Consider the following 23,534-nt stretch of genomic DNA (forward strand, 5'->3'; position numbering starts at 1 on the left):
TTAAAACCTGTTTTTCAACCACTCCACATTTCTTGTTAACAAACTATAGTTTTGGCAAGTCGGTTAGGACATACACTTGGTGCATTAATCAGTGTTAGAGTGGGATCCCCCTCATTAATCAATGTTACAGTGGGATCCCCCTCATTAATCAATGTTACAGTGGGATCCCCGTCATTAATCAGTGTTAGAGTGGGATCCCCCTCATTAATCAGTATTACAGTGGGATCCCCCTCATTAATCAGTGTTACAGTGGGATACCCCTCATTAATCAGTGTTACAGTGGGATCCCCCTCATTAATCAGTGTTACAGTGGGATCCCCCTCATTAATCAGTGTTACAGTGGGATCCCCCTCATTAATCAATGTTACAGTGGGATCCCCGTCATTAATCAGTGTTAGAGTGGGATCCCCCTCATTAATCAGTATTACAGTGGGATCCCCCTCATTAATCAGTGTTACAGTGGATACCCCTCATTAATCAGTGTTACAGTGGGATCCCCCTCATTAATCAGTGTTACAGTGGGATCCCCCTCATTAATCAGTGTTACAGTGGGATCCCCTCATTAATCAATGTTACAGTGGGATCCCCTCATTAATCAGTGTTACAGTGGGATCCCTCTCATTAATCAGTGTTACAGTGGGATCCCCCTCATTAATCAGTGTTACAGTGGGATCCCCTCATTAATCAGTGTTACAGTGGGATCCCCCTCATTAATCAGTGTTACAGTGGGATCCCCCTCATTAATCAGTGTTACAGTGGGATCCCCCTCATTAATCAGTGTTACAGTGGGATCCCCCTCATTAATCAGTGTTACAGTGGGATCCCCTCATTAATCAGTGTTACAGTGGGATCCCCCTCATTAATCAGTGTTAGAGTGGGATTCCCCTCAGTAATCAGTGTTACAGTGGGATCCCCCTCATTAATCAGTGTTACAGTGGGATCCCCCTCATTAATCAGTGTTACAGTGGGATACCCCTCATTAATCAGTGTTACAGTGGGATACCCCTCATTAATCAGTGTTACAGTGGGATGTTGCCTCTGTTGATCTGACTGAGTTCATGCTTGATGTGCACTCAATATTTTCACTCTGACTCGTGGAGCGGCTATAGAGGTAGGCAGGGAGGCAGGGAAGGAGACAGAGAGACAAGCAGGGAGACAGAGAGATAGGAAGTGAGACAGAGAGGCGATCAGGGCGGGAGGGAGGCAAGCAGTGAGGGAGGGCGTGAGGCAGTCAGCCCAGGCAGGGAGGGAGGGCGGGAGGCAGTCAGCCCAGGCAGGGAGGGAGGGAGGCAGTCAGCCCAGGCAGGGAGGAAGGGCGGGAGGCAGTCAGCCCAGGCAGGGGAGGGAGGGCGGGAGGCAGTCAGCCCAGGCAGGGAGGCAGTCAGCCCAGGCAGGGAGGGAGAGCGGGAGGCAGTCAGCCCAGGCAGGGAGGGAGAGCGGGAGGCAGTCAGCCCAGGCAGGGAGGGAGAGCGGGAGGCAGTCAGCCCAGGCAGGGAGGGAGAGTGGGAGGCAGTCAGTCCAGTCAGGGAGGGAGAGCGGGAGGCAGTCAGCCCAGGCAGGGAGGGCGAGCGGGAGGCAGTCAGCACAGGCAGGTAGGGAGGGTGGGAGGCAGTCAGCCCAGGCAGGGAGGCAGTCAGCCCAGGCAGGGAGGGAGAGCGGGAGGCAGTCAGCCCAGGCAGGGAGGGAGAGCGGGAGGCAGTCAGCCCAGGCAGGGAGGGAGAGCGGGAGGCAGTCAGCCCAGGCAGGGAGGGAGAGCGGGAGGCAGTCAGCCCAGGCAGGGAGGGAGGGCGGGAGGCAGTCAGCCCAGGCAGGGAGGGAGGGCGGGAGGCAGTCTGCCCAGGCAGGGAGGGAGGGCGGGAGGCAGTCAGCCCAGGCAGGGAGGGAGAGCGGGAGGCAGTCAGCCCAGGCAGGGAGGGAGAGTGGGAGGCAGTCAGTCCAGGCAGGGAGGGAGAGCGGGAGGCAGTCAGCCCAGGCAGGGAGGGAGAGCTGGAGGCAGTCAGCCCAGGCAGGGAGGGAGAGCGGGAGGCAGTCAGCCCAGGCAGGGAGGGAGAGCGGGAGGCAGTCAGCCCAGGCAGGGAGGGAGAGCGGGAGGCAGTCAGCCCAGGCAGGGAGGGAGAGTGGGAGGCAGTCAGTCCAGTCAGGGAGGGAGAGCGGGAGGCAGTCAGCCCAGTTAGGGGTGGAGTGTGGGAGGCAGTCAGCCCAGGCAGGGAGGGAGAGCGGGAGGCAGTCAGCCCAGGCAGGGCGGGAGGCAGTCAGCCCAGGCAGGGAGGGAGAGCGGGAGGCAGTCAGCCCAGGCAGGGAGGGAGAGCGGGAGGCAGTCAGTCCAGTCAGGGAGGGAGAGCGGGAGGCAGTCAGCCCAGTTAGGGGTGGAGTGTGGGAGGCAGTCAGCTCAGGCAGGAGGGAGTGTGGGAGGCAGTCAGCCCAGGCAGGGAGGGAGAGCGGGAGGCAGTCAGCCCAGGCAGGGCGGGAGGCAGTCAGCCCAGGCAGGGAGGGAGAGCTGGAGGCAGTCAGCCCAGGCAGGGAGGTAGAGCGGGAGGCAGTCAGCCCAGGCAGGGAGGGAGAGCGGGAGGCAGTCAGCCCAGGCAGGGAGGGAGAGCGGGAGGCAGTCAGCCCAGGCAGGGAGGGAGAGCGGGAGGCAGTCAGCCCAGGCAGGGAGGGAGAGCTGGAGGCAGTCAGCCCAGGCAGGGAGAGAGAGCGGGAGGCAGGCAGCCCAGGCAGGGAGGGAGAGCGGGAGGCAGTCAGCCCAGGCAGGGAGGGAGAGCGGGAGGCAGTCAGCCCAGGCAGGGAGGGAGAGCAGGAGGCAGGCAGAGAGAGAGGCGCTAAGTGAGCCTCGCGGGGAGCAATTAGAGACATCTCTGTGAAATAAACACGGTGAGGAGGCTCTATTAATGAGTTCCGTTCCCCACCCACTGACTGCTCCCTCCCTCCCTGCTCCCTGCTGCTGGGCCTGAGTCAATAGAAATACATTCATTAGTTCAATCAGTCCAACACAACAGCCTTTGAAGTGTATGTGGACAGCCAAGGTGTTATATTATTGTGTTATAGGATAGCAGTGATGCTCTGATTTCCATTGTTCTGGGCTCCCTGTGTCTAATCCTTGATCTTAGATTTGTTAGATTTTACAATGTAATATAAATATTCTACACAGTCTAATATGTTGACCACAGGGCACTGATTCTACACTGGTGTTAAGCCTCTGCTTCTGAAGTGTAGGTCTACACTGAATAACTGGTAGAATACCATGTACAGGTCTACACTGAATAACTGGTAAAATACCATGTACAGGCCTACACTGAATAACTGGTAGAATACCATGTACAGGTCTACACTGAATAACTGGTAGAATACCATGTACAGGTCTACACTGAATAACTGGTAAAATACCATGTACAGGCCTACACTGAATAACTGGTAGAATACCATGTACAGGCCTATATAGGAAATAGCACACATTCATGGACTGACTGTAATACATGACAAAAATAAGGTCTACCTCAGGTAAGGTAGGATAGAGTTTTTGTGCATTTTCAGCTATTGCATTTTGGAGCATTCTCCCTCTTTTCCTCTTCTGTCCATCTTTCTCCTTCTTCTCTCCCAGCTCCTGTGGGGAATAACAACCAGGCAGTATATAGGTCAGACTAGCTGAGGAGCATGCACCATTCACTACCCCTCTTTTACATCTCTCTCCATCTTCCTCTCTATCGCTCTCCCTCTTTTACCTCTCTCCCTCCACATTCCCCTCTAAATAGCTCTCTTCATCACCCTATTACTAGACTGAGCAACTTTGAAAATGTGTTCATTTTCTCATTATAGGTTAAGTTGTATCTGATTTACCACCTGTCAATCATCTGAAACTGTTGACAAAATGATAGGTCTGAAACCACTGGTGGGTCTGGTTGTACTATTGGTTGACGCTGGAAATATGTTAAGGTTTTGTGTCCGATGTGTCACTTGAAAAATGCATATACAGTTGATGTCCGAAGTTTACATACACTTAGGTTGGAGTCATTAAAACCTGTTTTTCAACCACTCCACATTTCTTGTTAACAAACTATAGTTTTGGCAAGTCGGTTAGGACATACACTTGGTGCATGACACAAGTAATTTTTCCAACAACTGTTTACAGACAGATTATTTCACTTATAATTCACTGTATCACAATTCCAGTGGGTCAGAAGTTTACATACACTAAGTTGACTGTGCCTTTAAACAGCTTGGAATATTCCAGAAAATGATGTCATGGCTTTAGAAGCTTCTGATAGGCTAATTGACATCATTTGAGTCAATTGGAGGTGTACCTGTGGATGTATTTCAAGGCCTACCTTCAAACTCAGTGCCTCTTTGCTTGACATCATGGGAAAATCAAAAGAAATTAGCCAAGACCTCAGAAAATAAATTGTAGAGCTCCACAAGTCTGGTTCATCCTTGGGAGCAATTACCAAAAGCCTGAAGGTACCACGTTCATCTGTACAAACAATAGTACGCAAGTATAAACACCATGGGACCACGCAGCCGTCATACCGATCAGGAAGGAGACGCGTTCTGTCTCCTAGAGATGAACGTACTTTGGTGTGAAAAGTGCAAATCAATCCCAGAACAACAGCAAAGGACCTTGTGAAGATGCTGGAGGAAACAGGTACAAAGTATCTATATCCACAGTAAAATGAGTCCTATATCGACATAACCTGAAAGGCTGCTCAGCAAGAAAGAAGCCACTGCTCCAAAACCGTCATAAAAAAGCCAGACTACGGTTTGCAACTGCACATGGGGATGAAGATCGTACTTTTTGGAGAAATGTCCTCTGGTCTGATGAAACAAAAAAATAACTGGCCATAATGACCATCATTATGTCTGGAGGAAAAGGGGGGATGTTTGCAAGCTGTACAACACCATCCCAACCATGAAGCATGGAGGTGGCAGCATCATGTTGTCGGGGTGCTTTGCTGCAGGAGGAACTGATGTCCTTTTTGGAAAATATGTTTACCACAGTGCCAAAGAACACACAAGGCATAGGCTTAAAATAGCTAAATAAAACTTTAATAAGTCTAGTTGCAAATGTACATAAATTGCACAGCCACATTGTTTTGAATATATCATCAACACAAATTCCTCTGTACATTATTGTTTTCACCACTGTTGTCCAAGGAAGCAGAATCCAGCAAATACTTCACTTTCAACATACTTACAAAAGTATTTTCTAAGATATTAGAAAACATACAACATCTTTCACTTTATTTATAGATGTATATTTAGTTTATAGTATTTTTCTCACTGGCTCTAACTGTACTGTATGTATAATGAGTTTGTGTGGCTACAGAGACATCATCACCACATTTCTCTCTCTGACTCTCCTATATTCTCTAACAACTTAATGAAGGTGGGACAGAACTGGGATGCTACCAGAAACATACCCAAGATTTAGAATTGATAGCCAAATGAAATGACATTGCATTCCCTATTTCTATGGAAGAGGCTTCATGTTGTGTTGCCCTGGTAATACAAATAGATCATTAGAAGGTTTATACCAGTATTAATCTAGCTGATTTGGGAGAGTTGGCATTTCAATGGCACAGGCTAGTTTGTAAGGTAAGGTTCCACGGTAGAGGGCTACGGATGAGAAGTGGAGACTGCTCAGGGGACTAGACTTTAAGTCCCTAATATCACAGTCAGTACTCTCTTTTCCCCTTCGAACTCTGGAAATAAAATACATCATTGTTGAAGTTTGAGCCAATCATCTGAAATCTAGTGGTTCGGTAGTGCACTCCACTACATGGCTAATCAAGCCCGGAGTGCACATTTCTGCACTCCAAAAGATGGAGTTTTTTATGGAACGTAGACTAATAATGCTTAAAACCCAATTTTAAAAGTGCATAGAGCTGGGCTGATGAGAAATGGGATTTTGTGCTTGTGTTTCTCTTTCTCCACAATTGATTGGTCATAGAATGCTGGACGTCTGGATTCTCCCTGTCCTCTACACACCTGAAATCATCCAACACCTCTCAACAGTAAATTGTCATTTTACATTTTTTTTTGCAACTATTAATTTTAAAGTGGTTTTCCCTTGATCGAAAAAGAGAATAATGAATGTGGCGGTGGAGAGGGGAGACTTAGATGTACAGGCTAAAACCTGGACATCTAACTGAACAGGACAGATGACTGACTGAGCTATTTACAATTTACATGATGTCATATCGATCGATGGAGCAGTATTATTGAACACAAGGTACATAAAAAAAACTATTTTTAACATTAGGTAAAAATATTGTGAACATTTAATTTACACTCGTCTCCAAGCCTGTCCAGCCTCTTGATACACTAATCGTTATTATATACAGTACCAGTCAAAAGTTTGGACACACCTGCTCATTCAAGGGTTTTTCTTTATTTGGATTATTTTCTACATTGTAGAATAATAGTGAAGACATCAAAACTATGAAATAACACATATCATGTAGTCATGTGGTAACCAAAAAAAGTGTTAAACGTATCAAAAAATATTTTATACTAATCATGGTCGAATAGCTGCAAAGAAACACTACTAAAGGACACTAATAAATGAAGAATCTAAACCAAAGGGAGTGGCACGGTGGAAACCACACATTCGGAGATCACCTACTCTGTGTCTAACAAAGACATTTTTGGAAGGAACCAAAAATCTCACATTTGGATTAATCAGACCAAAGGACAGATTTCCACCGGTCTAATGCCCATTGCTCGTGTTATTTTTGCCCAAGCAAGTCTCTTCTTCTTATTGGTGTCCTTTAGTAGTGTTTCTTTGCAGCTATTCGACCATGAAGGCCTGATTCACTCAGTCTCCTCTGAAGAGTTGATGTTGAGATGTGTCTGTTACTTGAACTCTGTGAAGCATTTATTTGGGCTGCAATCTGAGGTGCAGTTGACTCTAATGAACTTATCCTCTGCAACAGAGGAAACTCTGGGTCTTCCTTTCCTGTGGCGGTCCTCGCAAGAGCAAGTTTCATCATTGTCTTGATAGTTTTTGCTACTGCACTTGAAGAAACTGTCGAAGCTCATGAAAGGTTCCATATTGACTGACCTTCATGTCTTAAAGTAATGATAGTCTGTCATTTCTCTTTTCTTATTTGAGCTGTTCTTGCCATAATATGGTATTTTACTAAATAGGGCTATCTTCTGTATACCACCCATACATTGTCACAACACAACTGATTGGCTCAAATGCGTTAAGAAGGAAATACATTATTATAACAAGGCACACTTGTTAATTGAACTGTATTCCAGGTGACTACCTCATGAAGCTGGTTGATAGAATGCCAGTGTGCAAAGCTATCATCGAGGCAAAGGTTAGCTACTTAATATATTTAGATTTGTTTAACACTTTCTTTGTCACGTTCTGACCTTTATTTCCTTTGTTTTGTCATTATTTAGTATGGTCAGGGCGTGAGTTGGGGTGGGCAGTCTATGTTTGTTTTTCTATGATTTGGGTATTTCTATGTTTCGGCCTAGTATGATTCTCAATCAGAGGCAGGTGTCATTAGTTGTCTCTGATTGAGAATCATACTTAGGTAGCCTGGGTTTCACTGTGTGTTTGTTGGTGATTGTTCCTGTCTCTGTGTTTGTTTTCACCAGATAGGCTGTTTAGGTTTTCTCACGTTTATTGTTTTGTTAGTTTATTCATGTATAGTGTCTTTATTAAAGTACCATGAATAACCACCACGCTGCGTTTTGGTCCGCCTCTCCATCAACTCAAGAAAACCGTTACATTCTTTGGTTACTACATGATTCCATATGTGTTATTTCAAAGTTTTCATGTCTTCACTATTATTCTACAATGTAGAAAATATTAAAAATAAAGAAAAAAAACTTGAATAAGTAGGTGTGTCCAAACTTTGGACTGGAAACTGTATATAATAGGATATATAATCACATATTATATATGTTTATTTCTGTAGCAAATCATAAAAAAAGAATTTCATCGTCTTCCTATATTGGCAACTGAAAACAAGCTGACAGTCTGGCGCTACCATTGGTTATAGCACCAAAATGAAGCATGCAGATTTCATCACTCTTATTAATTCATCTGTAAAGGTAAGAAAAAGGAATAGAAAAATATACCAAATATAGATGTTGAAATGTCTGGTGGGGGCGAGCCGAACAGCAGCTATCGGATCATTCAGAAGGACTTAAACACCCAATTTTAAGACCAACTGTGTTTGAGTAGCATCTTCACATTCAGAAGAAAGAGAGAGAGAGAGAGAGAGAGAGAGAGAGAGAGGGAATGAAGGAGAAGGGGAGAGAAATAGAGGAGAGAGAGAGGGAGAGAGGGAATGAAGGAGAAGGGGAGAGAAATAGAGGAGAGAGCGATGCTTGAAAGCGAAGTGGGAGGTCACAGTCTTGATGCAGCATGCTTCATTGACATTAATTTACAAACAGGAGTTTTAAGAGTAACATTCTTATTTAAGAGTTTTAAGAAAAAGTAATATTCTAATCTGTGAGGTCACGTGACCGACACCAGTCCAGTGTATAGTATAATGTTGTGTTAAACAACACAACTCTCTCTCCTTGTACTACAGGGGCTATGAGACCAACCATGGCTGGTGGGAGGAGCTATAGGAGGACAGGCTCATTGCAATGGCTGGAATGGAGTTTTGGAATAGAGTCAAACATGTGGTTGACCATTCATTCCATTCAAGCCATTACAATGAGCCAGTCCTATAGCTCCAAATGCAGAGGGACACACAACCAACATACAACATTGATTCAACGTTGATTCAACATTAATGATGAAGCACTATAGCAAACCTCGACCCAACCAGGTCTGCCCAGAAAACCTGGATAAACTAAAGGTTTAGAAGAAATAAAATAGCATTCTAACTATGTAATCTGTTGATGGTGCTACTCACAGTATAGCTGCAGTCTCTCCCCCTATGCCCTATAATACACAGTATAGCTGCAGTCTGTCAAATATAACTATATCTCATGTATACTTTATAGAGGAAAAAAATAAATATGCATACATCTATATTAAATATCATTAATATAGTCTCACATATAGTTCATTATTTAGGGTTTATAATACATTACGTGATGTATTTATACAGTATCCACAGTAAATTATAGGTTGTGCCTTTTATGGCAGGAAGAAGGGGGCTGAAGGACAAAGTGGGCTGAAGGACAAAGTAGAGGTGTGTTCCTTACTTAAGGCGTTTCATGTACCAATAACTTTCACAAAGTGCACTATGTAGGGGACATGGGGGTAGGGGATAGTGGGGCACTTTGGAACACACTCAGGGACTTACATATAAAGATCAGTTTGGACAAAAAATATTTCAAAGCTCCTATTTGGTTTTTAAAAGAATGAGATAAGATCTAAATAAACCATTGTTTTTGTTATTGTTTTGTACAAGGTCCACATAACCTGCTCCTAACAGAGAGAAGAAGAGAGTAGGTCAGGAAAGGAGAGGAAAACAGAGAAGAGAAAAGAGGAGAGGAAAGGAGAACAGAGAAGAAGAGAATAGGAGAGTAAAGAGGTTTTGGGTGACTATCTGACAGACAATGTGTTGATTATATAGTGGTTTGACACAAGCTTTAGGGAAGAGAGCCTGAAATTGTCCCAGCAACTGCATACATCCAATGGAAACATCCAAGTCGATTGATTGACGGAGAGTTCAGTTCATGTCTACAGCTTGTCCCGGCTTCTCCTCTGCAGGGCCCATCTGGTGTTCAGCTCTGTCCATTGATTCGCTGTCTCTTTCCTGGTCTGCTGTCTGTCAAACTGAAGACCCGCCTCCTCGCTTGGCCCCTGGCAGTGGTCTCCTCACTCACATTCTCCTCACCATGTAGTGTCCATAAAAGGAAGTGTCCTCTACAAGCACCAGCCAACACACACACACACACACACACACACACACACACACACACACACACACACACACACACACACACACACACACACACACACACACACACACACACACACACACACACACACACACACACACACACCCTCTCTCTCTGCCTCTAGCAGTTGCTGCTGTTCCTGAACTCTCCATTCTCAGTGATCTGGAGCTTGGTGGGGTTGGTCGGGGAGATGCCGTTACGGGTCTGCATGCTGTAGCGCTCCTTCAGCTGGGTCAGGGCACTCATCAGACGGGCGTTGGCCGTGTCCAGGGACGCTATACGTTTCTCCTGCAGAGAGAGATAGAAAGAGAGAGAGAGAAACACTGGATTAGAGAGGTAGAGACGGAGGAAAGTGGTAGACGGCGACGAGAGAGATACCAAATATAGACCTGTGCAAAGATAGGTGGTGAAGTACACAGACAACTAGACAAGCAGACACATTGATGGAAACATTTTATTGTAGTTTCCTGCTCCTGTTAGTGTGTGTGCGGGGTTAACTGAATCATCTGTAGTCCTGTTGCATTCATCCACCAGAGGTGTTCTCTAATTCACTATTCACCTCTCTCTCTTCTCTCTCTCTCCATAATGAGCTTTCCATATTCATGCCCCCTGTCTGTTGACTCAGGGAGAGGCTCACTGCCTTACCACCGCCAGATTGTTTCCACACTCAACTCCCATTACTTTACTGTGAGGATGAGCTGTGAGTGTGTGTGTGCATCGCTGTCTGTGAGTTGACATTGAGGAGTCTTTTAACACTAGATCTATTCAACTTTGTTTAACTCACATAACTCATACGTTTGTGTGTATGCAACATGTCTGGATCAGAAAAGGCTACAACACAGAGCAGGAGATAGAATATACAGTTCAAATGAGTCACCCTGTCTCAACACGCTTATCAACAGACAGGCTAGAAGAATAATGTAAATGTAGGTATTAGTTAGTCTGTAAGACTAAAGCAGAGAGTCGTGCTGCGCTCAGCCATCCGAGCCTAGTCACTGCCACAGAGATGTGACAGCTTGAATTAAACACCTCTATGTATTTCCAAGTTCTGTCATCCTTCACGTCCTGTAGCAGACGACACACTCCCACACACGCAGAGGGACGGATGTACACACATAACAACACATCCCAATATATTCTGCACAGTTGACTAGGAGCTGCATGGGCTTCTGGGTATTCTTCAAGCATCTCTCTATATGAGGTTTAAATATTGCAAACAGGAAGTGCGTGTGTGTGTGTGCGCTCAACTCATTCTTAGATGTTTATAATGACCTGCAGTATTGTTTCATGACACTAGGGACGGCCCTCTCTCTATTTATTTGATTTGATTTGTTTAATTGAACCTTTATTTAACTAGGCAAGTCAGTTAAGAACACATTCTTATTTACAAGGATGGCATACCCCAGACGACACTGGGCCAATTGTGCATCGCTCTTTGGGACTCCCAATCATGGCCTGATGTAATACAGCCTGGATTCAAACCAGGGACTGCAGTGACACCTCTTAGACCGCTATGCCACTCGGGTGCCCCTATGGGGCTTTAAACAGTCAACAAACTGACTGTATGGAGTTGTATATGTGACTGACTCTCACCTGTGCATCAATGATCTTCTGTTTGGAGTCAACCACAGCCTGCATGTCATTGTGATCTTTCTTTAGCTCCTCTTCCACCGACATTAACCTGGACACACACACACACACACACACACACACACACACACACACACACACACACACACACACACACACACACACACACACACACACACACACACACACACACACACACACACACACACACACACACACACACACACACACACACACAGTTAAAGGGACATTAGCAACACAAGGCACAACACACACCCAGCGTATGAAATAAGGTATAGTATGTGGATACAGAACAGAATCATGTGTACTGTGTGTTACTCTGGCTCACACTAGTCTGGCAGGACCTTCCAGCTGTATGGCGGACTACAGACTGGAACTGAGGCATTTTGGGCCTGCTGGTCTGTTAGTACTTTAGATCTGTATGTAGAGTATAGGATGTTTCATATAGTTATTAGAATGAGGGTCTCTTGGGACTGCTGGTCTGCTATGCATTTAGGAGGTGTGTGTACAACTTCGAACTGAGTTTGTGAGAGGTGTGTGTAGGGGTGTACAACTTCGAACTGAGTTTGTGAGAGGTGTGTGTAGGGGTGTACAACTTCTAACTGAGTTTGTGAGAGGTGTGTGTAGGGGTGTACAACTTCTAACTGAGTTTGTGAGAGGTGTGTGTAGGGGTGTACAACTTCGAACTGAGTTTGTGAGAGGTGTGTGTAGGGGTGTACAACTTCTAACTGAGTTTGTGAGAGGTGTGTGTAGGGGTGTACAACTTCAAACTGAGTTTGTGAGAGGTGTGTGTAGGGGTGTACAACTTCGAACTGAGTTTGTGAGAGGTGTGTGTAGGGGTGTACAACTTCTAACTGAGTTTGTGAGAGGTGTGTGTAGGGGTGTACAACTTCTAACTGAGTTTGTGAGAGGTGTGTGTATGGGGTGTACAACTTCTAACTGAGTTTGTGAGAGGTGTGTGTAGGGGTGTACAACTTCAAACTGAGTTTGTGAGAGGTGTGTGTAGGGGTGTACAACTTCTAACTGAGTTTGTGAGAGGTGTGTGTAGGGGTGTACAACTTCTAACTGAGTTTGTGAGGGGTGTGTGTAGGGGTGTACAACTTCGAACTGAGTTTGTGAGAGGTTTGTGTAGGGGTGTACAACTTCTAACTGAGTTTGTGAGAGGTGTGTGTAGGAGTGTACAACTTCGAACTGAGTTTGTGAGAGGTGTGTGTAGGGGTGTACAACTTCTAACTGAGTTTGTGAGAGGTGTGTGTAGGGGTGTACAACTTCGAACTGAGTTTGTGAGAGGTGTGTGTAGGGGTGTACAACTTCTAACTGAGTTTGTGAGAGGTGTGTGTAGGGGTGTACAACTTCGAACTGAGTTTGTGAGAGGTGTGTGTAGGGGTGTACAACTTCTAACTGAGTTTGTGAGAGGTGTGTGTAGGGGTGTACAACTTCTAACTGAGTTTGTGAGAGGTGTGTGTAGGGGTGTACAACTTCGAACTGAGTTTGTGAGAGGTGTGTGTAGGGGTGTACAACTTCTAACTGAGTTTGTGAGAGGTGTGTGCATCTCGGTACTCTTATCTGCAAGGCGTTTTAGAAATATGGATAACAGTACATTCACTTGAATTGAGTTTGTGAAATGTGTATGTATTGATTTGTGTGTGAGTGTATGCTTGTGTGTGTGTGTGTGTGTGTGTGTGTGTGTGTGTGTGTGTGTGTGTGTGTGTGTGTGTGTGTGTGTGTGTGTGTGTGCGTGCTTGTGTCTGTGTGTATGTGTGTGTGTGTCGGCTCTAATTGAGTTAGCAGGGTTCAGTGTGACACGGATCTGAAAGGAACATGGAAGTTGTATGTCTTCTGACATCACAGACCAGGAGATAACATCAGGAACACACAGCAGATAACATCACTCATCCATCTCCCTTTCTCTCCATCTCTCTTTTAGCATAACTCCCTCTCCCCCTCTTTCGCTCTGCGTATGCTTGCTCTCTCTTACCAAATCTTTCGCTCTTTCTGTTTCTCTCTTCATCTCTATCTTACTTTCTCCATCTCTCACTCTCTTTCTCTTACTTTCCCCAGTCTCTGTCTGGAAAGGGTTTGATCCCCACACCTTATGTACCTGCTTATAATACCCTTCATCTGGAGGTCCTTGTCATCCTGCTGTCGTCTCAGGCGTTCCTCAGACTCCTCCAGCCGTGCCTGGTACTCCATCAGCACCTTTTGAGCACCGTCATCCTGACCCTTCAGACGAGCCTCATACTCCTCCAGCTTCTGGACCGACACACGCAGCTTCTCCTGGAGGACCACAATCTCCTGCTGGTACTGGGGGGGGGGGGGGGGTTGAAGGAGACAGATAGGGTTGAAGGAAGAGTCAGAGTGCTTTTATTATCATCATAGTCATCATCATATCATCATCGTCATTAACACTGCAAAACCGATACTTATGTCAATGGCGCCAACTCAAACTAGCCCATTCAATTGTCCTGTTGTTGCTAGGTAGAGGTGGTCAGTGAAGAGAGCAGTCACCGGCATTGTTATCATCACAATAATCGTTGTCAATGTTCTCCTCGCCACAGTGGTCCCTAAGGTAGACCTTGACAGGTGTATCAACTCATTTCCATCATTTCCTCACCATTTTTTGCTTCTTATCCAATTTATTCTTTTTTTGTGCACCTGGTTCCATTTCAAGTTTTAAACAGTAAAATTTTGAAGGGAAACTGAAAGTTGGACAGAACAGGATTATACGTGTGGACGTGTTAAAGGCTGTAAGTAGACGTTAGCCAACACTCACAGTAAAACTTCAAACTGTTCTAAGCCACCAGTATTCCTGAGAGAGATGAGTTTATTTTCCTTCCATGTCCCAAATCCCCACCAGCACTCGAATTTGATCCCTAACCTTTAAAACTGGGGACTTAAGTGGAGTACTGTTCCAGAAGAGAGGAGGAGAGGGAGGAGAGGGATTCATCCTCCGCAGCTCAAGCACTGGACTCCGGGAAAAGCTTGCCTTGACCTCCCTCCGGACCTGTGAGCGGTCCTGAAGAGGAGAGGGTTGGTGCTGTCTGAGAAATTAGGAGTCTAATCAAATCCTGCCTGGCTTCAATAAAACACACATCCGGGCTCCTTCAGCAGCATTCAAGGGAAGCCAGGTAGAAACGCAGCACACCTCATCAGAGAATATGATAAAAAGTTGACTCAACGCTGTCCTTCACAAGAGCACTGGACCAAACATGAAATATGAATAAAACTATGAAAATAAGTGCTGCTCACTGTCAATCCCCTATTTTCTCTTATTTTCTGCTTCATAAAATCATGTAAGCATGATGTGCAGCAGAGGTGTGTGTGACAGCCAATAGGCAGTGGAGGTGTGTGTGTGTGACAGCCAATCAAAGCATTGAGTGCTGACAGCCATTGGGATGAGAAGCAGGTGACGGAGCAGCAGCAGAAGCGGGAAGCATTCTCCCCGCACACACACATGGACATACACACTCACATGGACATACACACACACATGGACATACACACTCACATGGACATACACACACACATGGACATACACACACACATACACACTCACATGGACATACACACTCACATGGACATACACACACACATGGACATACACACACACATGGACATACACACACACACACATGGACATACACACTCACATGGACATACACACTCACATGGACATACACACACATTCACAATTTGACTGTAAGAGTCTAGGAATACCTGGTTGAAATCCTTTGACCATACAAAAGGAGTATCTGTTATTAGAGATGCAGGTTTATTGTGAATCATTGCAAGTTGAAAGGGGGTAGGGTTAAGAGTAGGAGTGAGGGCTTGACATTGGAAGCTGAGGGGAGTAGAGAAAGTGCTGGTTAAAGTGCAAGGGGGGTAGTGTTGAGGGTTAGGTGGAGAGGAGGTGTCTAAAGGGTGGGTGCTGAGAACTGGTGTACTGGGAGGTTCAGGAGGTTACATGGAGTTTGGTTTGTGACGTTACCTTCTCGGCCTGAGTGAGATCCTCTCTGTTTCTGAACTCGGGGTCCATCCGCTCATGGTCTACATACTGAACATTCATATTCAACAGCCAGGCAGCCGTACGGTCCAGTGCATTGGGCTTCACTGGGGAGGGGGCCTAGTGGAACCAACACAACACACACATGAGCTGAGCCGAGAAGGACACACACGTCATATGGTACACACACACCGACATACGGTACATAGTACTACATATCCATAGGATGTGGACATCTGCTCGTCGAACATCTCATTCCAAAATCATGGAGTTGGTCCCCCCTTTGCTTCTATAACAGCCTCCACTCTTGGGAAGGCTTTCCACTAGATGTTGGAACATTGCTGCGGGGACTTGCTTCCATTCAGCCACAAGAGCATTAGGGAGGTCGGGCACTGATGTTGATGTTGGCTCGCAGTCGCCGTTCCAATTCATCCCAAAAGGGGTTTGATGGGGTTGAGGTCAGGGCTCTGTGCAGGCCAGTCAAGTTCTTCCACACCGATCTTAACAAACCATTTCTGTATGGATCTTGCTGTATGCACAGGGGCATAGTCATGCTAAAACAGGAATGGGCCTTCCCCAAACTGGGCACAAAGTTGGAAGCACAGAATCGTCTAGAATGTCATTGTATGCTGTAGGGTTAAGATTTCTTTCACTGGAACTAAGGGGCCCGAACAATGAAAAACAACCTTAAACCAGTATTCCTCCTCTACCTAACTTTACAGTTGGCACTATGCATTGGGGCAGGTAGTGTTCTACTGGCATCTGACAAACCCAGATATGTCCGTGGGACTGCCAGATGGCGAAGTGTGATTCATCACTCCAGAGAACGCGTTTCCACTAATTTGGAGTCCAATGGCGGCGAGCCCATTTCATGAAGCTCCCGACGAACAGTTCCTGTGCTGACATTGCTTATAGAGGCAGTTTGGAACTCGAGTGTTGCAACCGAGGACAGACGATTTATACGTGCTTCAGCACTCGGTGGTCCCGTTCTGTGAGCTTGTGTGGCCTAACAATTCGTGGCTGAGCCGTTGTTGCTCCTAGACGTTTACACTTCACAATAACAGCACTTACAATTTCCTAGCAGGGTAGAAATTTTATGAACTGACTTGTTAGATAGGTGGCATCCTATGGTGCCACGATGAAAGCCACTGAGCTCTTCAGTAAGGCCATTCTATTGCCAATGTTTGTCTATGGAGATTGCATGGCAGTGTGTTCGATTTTATACACTTATCAGTAATGGGTTTGGCTAAAATAGCCGATACCACTAATTTGAAGGGGTGTCCACCTACTTTTGTATTTATAGTGTACATCCACACATACAGAGTATGTACACACAGGAAGCTTGAAATGCACATGGAATGTATAGAACACTAAAGCAGAGTGGCGTGTTTGTGTGTGTGTGTGTGTGTGTGTGTGTGTGTGTGTGTGTGTGTTGGCTGGTGCTTGTGGAGGACACTTGCTTGTGAGTGCTTGTGAGAGAGTGTGTGTGACAGGGTTTCTGTTAGCAGGCAATTGTCTTTTAGCTAATAAAAATAAATTAAAAGCCTTTTGGCCGATGACAAAAAAATGAAAAGCCGATAAAACTGTTGCTGGACAAAATGAATTTATAAAAAAATCCCATTGCAAAATAATGCTTTTTATTCATTGATGGAAATACCAGTCGATGCAAATACATTTGACCGTCATGCTTATCGGTCTGCTGGAGTAAAACATATGATTTTATAAGTCCATTCATTGCACAACAATTCTACATGCAAATGAGTGTTAACAGTTTTGTTGCACGATTAAAAAGAGCTACTATTTTTTATTTCTCATCTGGAAATTGAAGAGCGCCTCCCATTCCCCATTCAAGTGCAGGCAACAGGATATCAGTGTCTCACCCACCACTTTACAATGTGAGCTGGAGGAAGTAAAAATTTTGAAAACATACTTCATTGTTTGAAACTTGAATGTTTTATTTCATATTGTTGGACATGTCTTACCGTGCTTCAGAGTAGCCTATAGGCAAAATCCGACCATGGAAACGTGGAGGCAATTATTTTATAAAACTTCATAGGCAGTGCATGAGTTTCACGTTTCTACCATTCTGCGTGCCAGTTATGATTTTCATATGCACATTTTCGTGGAACAGTTTCATTTTAATAAGAACGTTTTCATTTCTCAAAATCGTTGATCTGAATTCAAATGACAAAAATTGAACAGTTAAAAGTTAACTAATACGAGATCACCAGCTTCTGCCATATGGACACATTGATCCATTGGCGGCTAAAGAAATGAGCGCTTGGAACTCATTGTCCATAGGTCAATGCAGCAGTAGACCTATAACTTCCACTGCTCTTTCACACTGAGGATTGGTGATTATCGATGGGGAGATTGTTGGAAAGTTTTTTTCAAATAGCATACATTAGCAATGGATGTTAGAAAACACTTTCCTACATTTCTGCACAGCAGCCCAGGTATTTCTATGCTTGCATGCTCACGCGCTCCCTCAACATTATCAGGACAGAGAAACCAGACACTCATTTCTCACCTGGAGCATTCCAAACAAAAGACTATGAAAATAATTGACAAATATCATAAGTGAACAAATATGTTCCCAGGTGAGCTGTTTAGAATTTTGGCAAATGTTTGAAAATGACGTTTTATTGGCTGCTTCATTACATGAGTTGCGTGTTCTGTATTACCATAATCTACATGTGACTTCTGTTCTTCTGATCACTGTGGGTGGAAGCCCTAATGGGCTATGCAGCCAATGCATATGGGTCAGGTATATTTCTCAAATGGCCGGTAAATTAAAATCTTGTCCATCAACACATTTTCCTAGCAGAAATCCTGGTGTGAGTGTGTGTGTGTCATTAGAAGTGTCAGTTATGGTGACTGACAGTTGGTGAGAATACCGTGGGATCCAAAACAATCCGCAACTGAAACCTTTGAAAATGACTGGATATCTGTATTTGAATCTCAAATATGGTGAACTGAATTAATTAAAATATATTAGCTAAAATGTTGCTCTGTCATTTCATTGTCAAATACCAAGGTCAAGACAGGCAAGAGATTTCAACTGAATATATGATGTTCGTCAGTTTAGTCAGTCAGTTAGTAACATGTTAATGTGATGTTAGTTGAGGTTGTACAATATCATAATTTCTACACTGGATTGAGACAGGGTCATTTCATAAACTATACTTAGTCAGTTTTGATTACAGCTGTGTTACATGGATTACAATTATAGTTGCAATCTCCTCAGTATAGCATTGCTCTATTAAAAATACAGGCATCAGCAGACAGAGCTAAAAACCAGTTAGTGCAGCCTGACAGCGACTCAATCAAGCATTGATTTTCTTCTCAATGTCTCTCTCTCTCTAATCCACCTGTTATATATATCTAATGGCATTCAAAGAGGAAGAAAGACGACATTAAAACAAATCCCCGAGAGGGCTGTCATGACGTGGCCCTTTCTGGGTGTAGATCATGGCCTCCCCCTCTCTTTCTCTAACTCTCTCGCTCCTAAACCCAGGTTTTATTGCCCCAGGTCGTAAATACCACAGAGACTCTCCCTGACCATGCAATTGAGAGAGAGTTTCACAGTAAGACAAAGGGATTCTCCATGCCAATTCTACTACGTCCCAGAATTTGAGAATGGCTCCTATTTTGGAGAATGTGTAAACGGTCGGTGGACAAGCCAGCTCCAACCCGGTCCGTTTTGGTTCATGTTTGTGACCTCATGAAAGACAATACAGCCACATTACCCTAACTCGGTTTATACAGGTGCCTCAGTTATGAGGTTTGCATCTAATTATTGTATAAAATGAATGAGTAAAGACTAAATCATTTGTGAAATTATGTAATGTGAGGTTAACATTAAATTTAAGAGGTTTAAAAATGTAAGTATTCCCTGTAAAGTTTAACTAGTCAGCGGCCACGCCCCCGTGAGCATAGACATGATCTGGCATCATGGAACCGCCTCTTCTATTGTTACGAATAAAACCCACTCCTGAGGAAATTCACATCAAACCACGCAAACACCAGTGTAAGCTACGGTTGCAATGGTTGTTGAATTCCTAACCATACCACGTGGAGCATTGGCTACACGGCTGGAAATGGTTACACTCTGAGACTATCGATCCCTACAGAATAAGAACAAATCTTAGATACTAATTACTAAATTATGTAAACCTAGGATGCAAATACCGACAACCGCCAAAACATCTATTCGAAGAACAATGGATGCCTGACGTATCCATTACAACAGACAATATCAGGAGCCGCTGATAAAGCTACCACCATGAAAGACATTGTGTCACGCCTGCTCCCGCTCTTTCTCCCTCTGGCACACAAGGGCGCCAGACTCCACAACATTACGCATTCAAGCCACCTTCAGTACGCACACCTGCATTTCCCTGTCACGCGCATCAGCGCTCATTGGACTCACGTGGAGTCAATTACTTGTGGAATTTACTTCCCTATATCTGTCTGTTTCCTAGCTCTATTCCCTGCTTCGGGATTGTTTGTCATATGTCCTTGTTTACCCATGTGCTGACGCTGTTCCTGTCGTGTTCCTGGATAAATGTTTGACTCCCCGTACCTGCTTCTCATCTCCGGAGTCAGGTCCTTGCACATTGTGACTTCTGGGGAAGTAACCAGAGACTCTCTGATGAACTGACTCTCCAGCAGACGGATTCCAACAGAGAAGACAACAACGACACCTGGGCGTAAATATATTTATTGCAATTATTTCAGAATGAACGGCCATTCATGTGCAAAGGATTAGCATTTCAATGACTATAATTATCCAGTGTGTGTAGTGATCCATTTTGTCTTTCACACTCCTTTATCAATCCACACACCCTTTCCTTTGTTCACCAAGCCGTCATATCGGATTAGCCAGGGAATCTTCCCTAACATTGTCAGTAAACAATATCTACTGTTTGTTTGTTTATGCATGTATTGTGATTATTTAGATAGTAAATAAATGTTTAAGCCAATTGGTGTATGGATGATTCATGGTTTAGGCTGGGTTCCTGCAGATAAACAAGAATTCTACCACGTTTGAAATGAGACGGACATAAGGTAAATAATAATTCATTAATAGAATACTAATATATCTGATATTAAAATATCTGAAGAGTTATATTCAGAAAATTCTAACTTTGTAATCTGAAGATTTTCAGTGGTGCCCCAACTTCCTAGTTAATTAAATGTAGATGATTAGTTTAATCACGTTGTCACGCCTTGGTCTTAGTATTTTGTGTTTTCGTTAATTAGTTGGTCAGGCCAGGGTGTGACATGGGTTTATGTTGTTGTATTTCATAGTGTTTTTTTTTAGTTATTGGTATTGCGGCTGAGTAGGGGTGTTGTATAGGCTTGGCTGCCTGAGGCGGTTCTCAATCAGAGTCAGGTGATTCTCGTTGTCTCTGATTGGGAACCGTATTTAGGTAGCCTGGTTTTCACTTTGTATTTCGTGGGTGATTGTTCCTGTCTCTGTGTTACACGTAATAATAATTACAGAGAAATTATTTGATAAAATAACAGTCATCACATTTAATGATAGCCAGAGACACGACAGGGCGGAGGATGATGCAGACAACATGGGCCTACACTACATCCTCAACCCAAAGACATATGCAAGGATATTGTTTCTGGACTTTAGTTCTGCATTCAATACCATCATTGCAGAACTGCTACAAGACAAACTCTCCCAGCTGAACCTGTCCAGCTCCATCTGTCAAGCTGGGAAAACACCTTTCGGACTCTTTATCCCTCAGCACCGGAGCGCTGCAAGGATGCATGCTCTCACCTCTACTCACTCACTCTACACCAATGACAGCACCTCCAATATCGCATCTGTCAAACTACTCAAGTTTGCAGATGACACCACTCTGGTCGGTCTCATCACCGACGGCGATGAGTCAATGAACCGTGGAGAGTTCGACCGGCTGGTGGCCTGGTGCAGTCGCAATAACCTGGAACTCAACACAGACAAAACCATGGAGATGGTGGTTGACTTCAGAAAACTCCTCCCACCATCTCTCCCCCTGGAGATTAATGGCTCAACTGTTAGCATGGCTGAATCCTTCAAATTCCTGTGGACCATCATCTCCCACAACCTCAAGTTGGAGGACAACATCACAGAGGTCACCATTTTTAAAATTTTATTTCACCTTTATTTAACCAGGTAGGCTAGTTGAGAACAAGTTCTCATTGCAACTGCGACCTGGCAAGGAGGCACACCAGTGGATGGACTTCTTTTGGCAGGTGAAAAAACTCAACATCTCCCAGTTAATCCTGATCTGGTTTTACGCATCAATCGTTGAGTCCATCGAGGTCCTGCAAGACTTCAGGGCAAGGAAGCGGGCAGGAAAGATCATCCCGACCCCTCCCACCGGTCACCCCCACATCCAGAAATTCACCTCTGGCAGGCGTTTCAGGTCACTCATGACCTCCCGCCACCTGAACAGTTTCTTCCCCCGTGCTGTATCCCTCACCAACCACAGAGACTAAAGGACTATGCTGTGGCCCTCACCAACCACAGAGACTAAAGGACTATGCTGTGGCCCTCACCAACCACAGAGACTAAAGGACTATGCTGTGGCCCTCACCAACCACAGAGACTAAAGGACTATGCTGTGGCCCTCACCAACCACAAAAGACTAAAGGACTATGATGTTGCCCTCACCAACCACAGAGACTAAAGGACTATGCTGTGGCCCTCACCAACCACAGAGACTAAAGGACTAAGCTGTGGCCCTCAACAACCACAGATACTAAAGGACTATGCTGTGGCCCTCACCAACCACAGAGACTAAAGGACTATGCTGTGGTCCTCACCAACCAGCCATCTGGCCCATAGAGACTAAATGATTATGCTGTGGCCCTTACCAACCACAGAGACTAAATGACAATGCTGTGGCCCTTACCAACCACAGAGACTAAATGACTATGCTGTGGCCCTCACCAACCACAGAGACTAAATGACTATGCTGTGGCCCTCACCAACCACAGAGACAAAAGGACTATGCTGTGGCCCTCACCAACCACAGAGACTAAAGGACTATGCTGTGGCCCTCAACAACCACATAGACTAAAGGACTATGCTGTGGCCCTCACCAACCACAGAGACTAAAGGACTATGCTGTGGTCCTCACCAACCAGCCATCTGGCCCATAGAGACTGTATACCCACTGGATATCAACCATATACCCACTGGATATCAACCGTATACCCGCTGTATATCAACCGTATACCCACTGTATTTCAACCCGCTGGATATCAACTGTATACCCACTGTATTTCAACCGTATACCCACTGGATATCAACCGTATACCCACTGGATATCAACCGTATACCCACTGTATATCAACCGTATACCCAATCTATTTCAACCGTATACCCGCTGGATATCAACCGTATACCCACTGTATATCAACTGTATACCCACTGTATTTCAACCGTATACCCACTGGATATCAACCGTATACCCACTGGATATCAACCGTATACCCACTGTATATCAACCATATACCCAATCTATTTCAACCGTATACCCGCTGGATATCAACCGTATACCCACTGTATATCAACTGTATACCCACTGTATTTCAACCGTATACCCACTGTATATCAACCGTATACCCAATCTATTTCAACCGTATACCCGCTGGATATCAACCGTATACCCACTGTATATCAACCATATACCCAATCTATTTCATCCGTATACCCACTGTATTTCAACCGTATACCCGCTGGATATCAACCGTATACCCAATCTATTTCAACCGTATACCCACTGTATATCAACCGTATACCCAATCTATTTCAACCGTATACCCACTGTATATCAACCGTATACCCACTAGATATCAACCCTATACCCACTGTATTTCAACCGTATACCCACTGTATTTCAACCGTATACCCGCTGGATATCAACCGTATACCAACTGTATTTCAACCGTATACCCGCTGGATATCAACATTATACTCAATCTATTTCAACCGAATACCCGCTGGATATCAACCGTATACCCACTGGATATCAAC

General features: G+C 44.8%; 1 protein-coding gene across 8 annotated transcripts in view; it reads right to left on the reverse strand.

The window, feature by feature from the left end:
- Nucleotides 1-5,015: 5,015 nt before the first annotated feature.
- LOC135518151 (disabled homolog 2-interacting protein-like) overlaps nt 5,016-23,534 on the reverse strand; it is a 286,136-nt gene continuing 267,617 nt past the window's right edge. For 7 of the 8 annotated variants that reach the window (XM_064943072.1, XM_064943071.1, XM_064943075.1 and 4 more), the window contains 4 exons: nt 15,476-15,610; nt 13,589-13,791; nt 11,470-11,557; nt 5,016-10,164 (listed from right to left, as the gene is read on the reverse strand). In XM_064943072.1, the coding sequence (XP_064799144.1) occupies nt 9,997-10,164; nt 11,470-11,557; nt 13,589-13,791; nt 15,476-15,610 (594 nt within the window). In that variant the 3' untranslated portion in view covers nt 5,016-9,996. The remainder of the gene's footprint in view (nt 10,165-11,469; nt 11,558-13,588; nt 13,792-15,475; nt 15,611-23,534) is intronic. The other variant, XM_064943073.1, reaches the window with a different exon arrangement.

This window comes from Oncorhynchus masou, chromosome 28 (assembly GCF_036934945.1).
Source record: "Oncorhynchus masou masou isolate Uvic2021 chromosome 28, UVic_Omas_1.1, whole genome shotgun sequence".
NCBI lineage: Eukaryota > Metazoa > Chordata > Actinopteri > Salmoniformes > Salmonidae > Oncorhynchus > Oncorhynchus masou.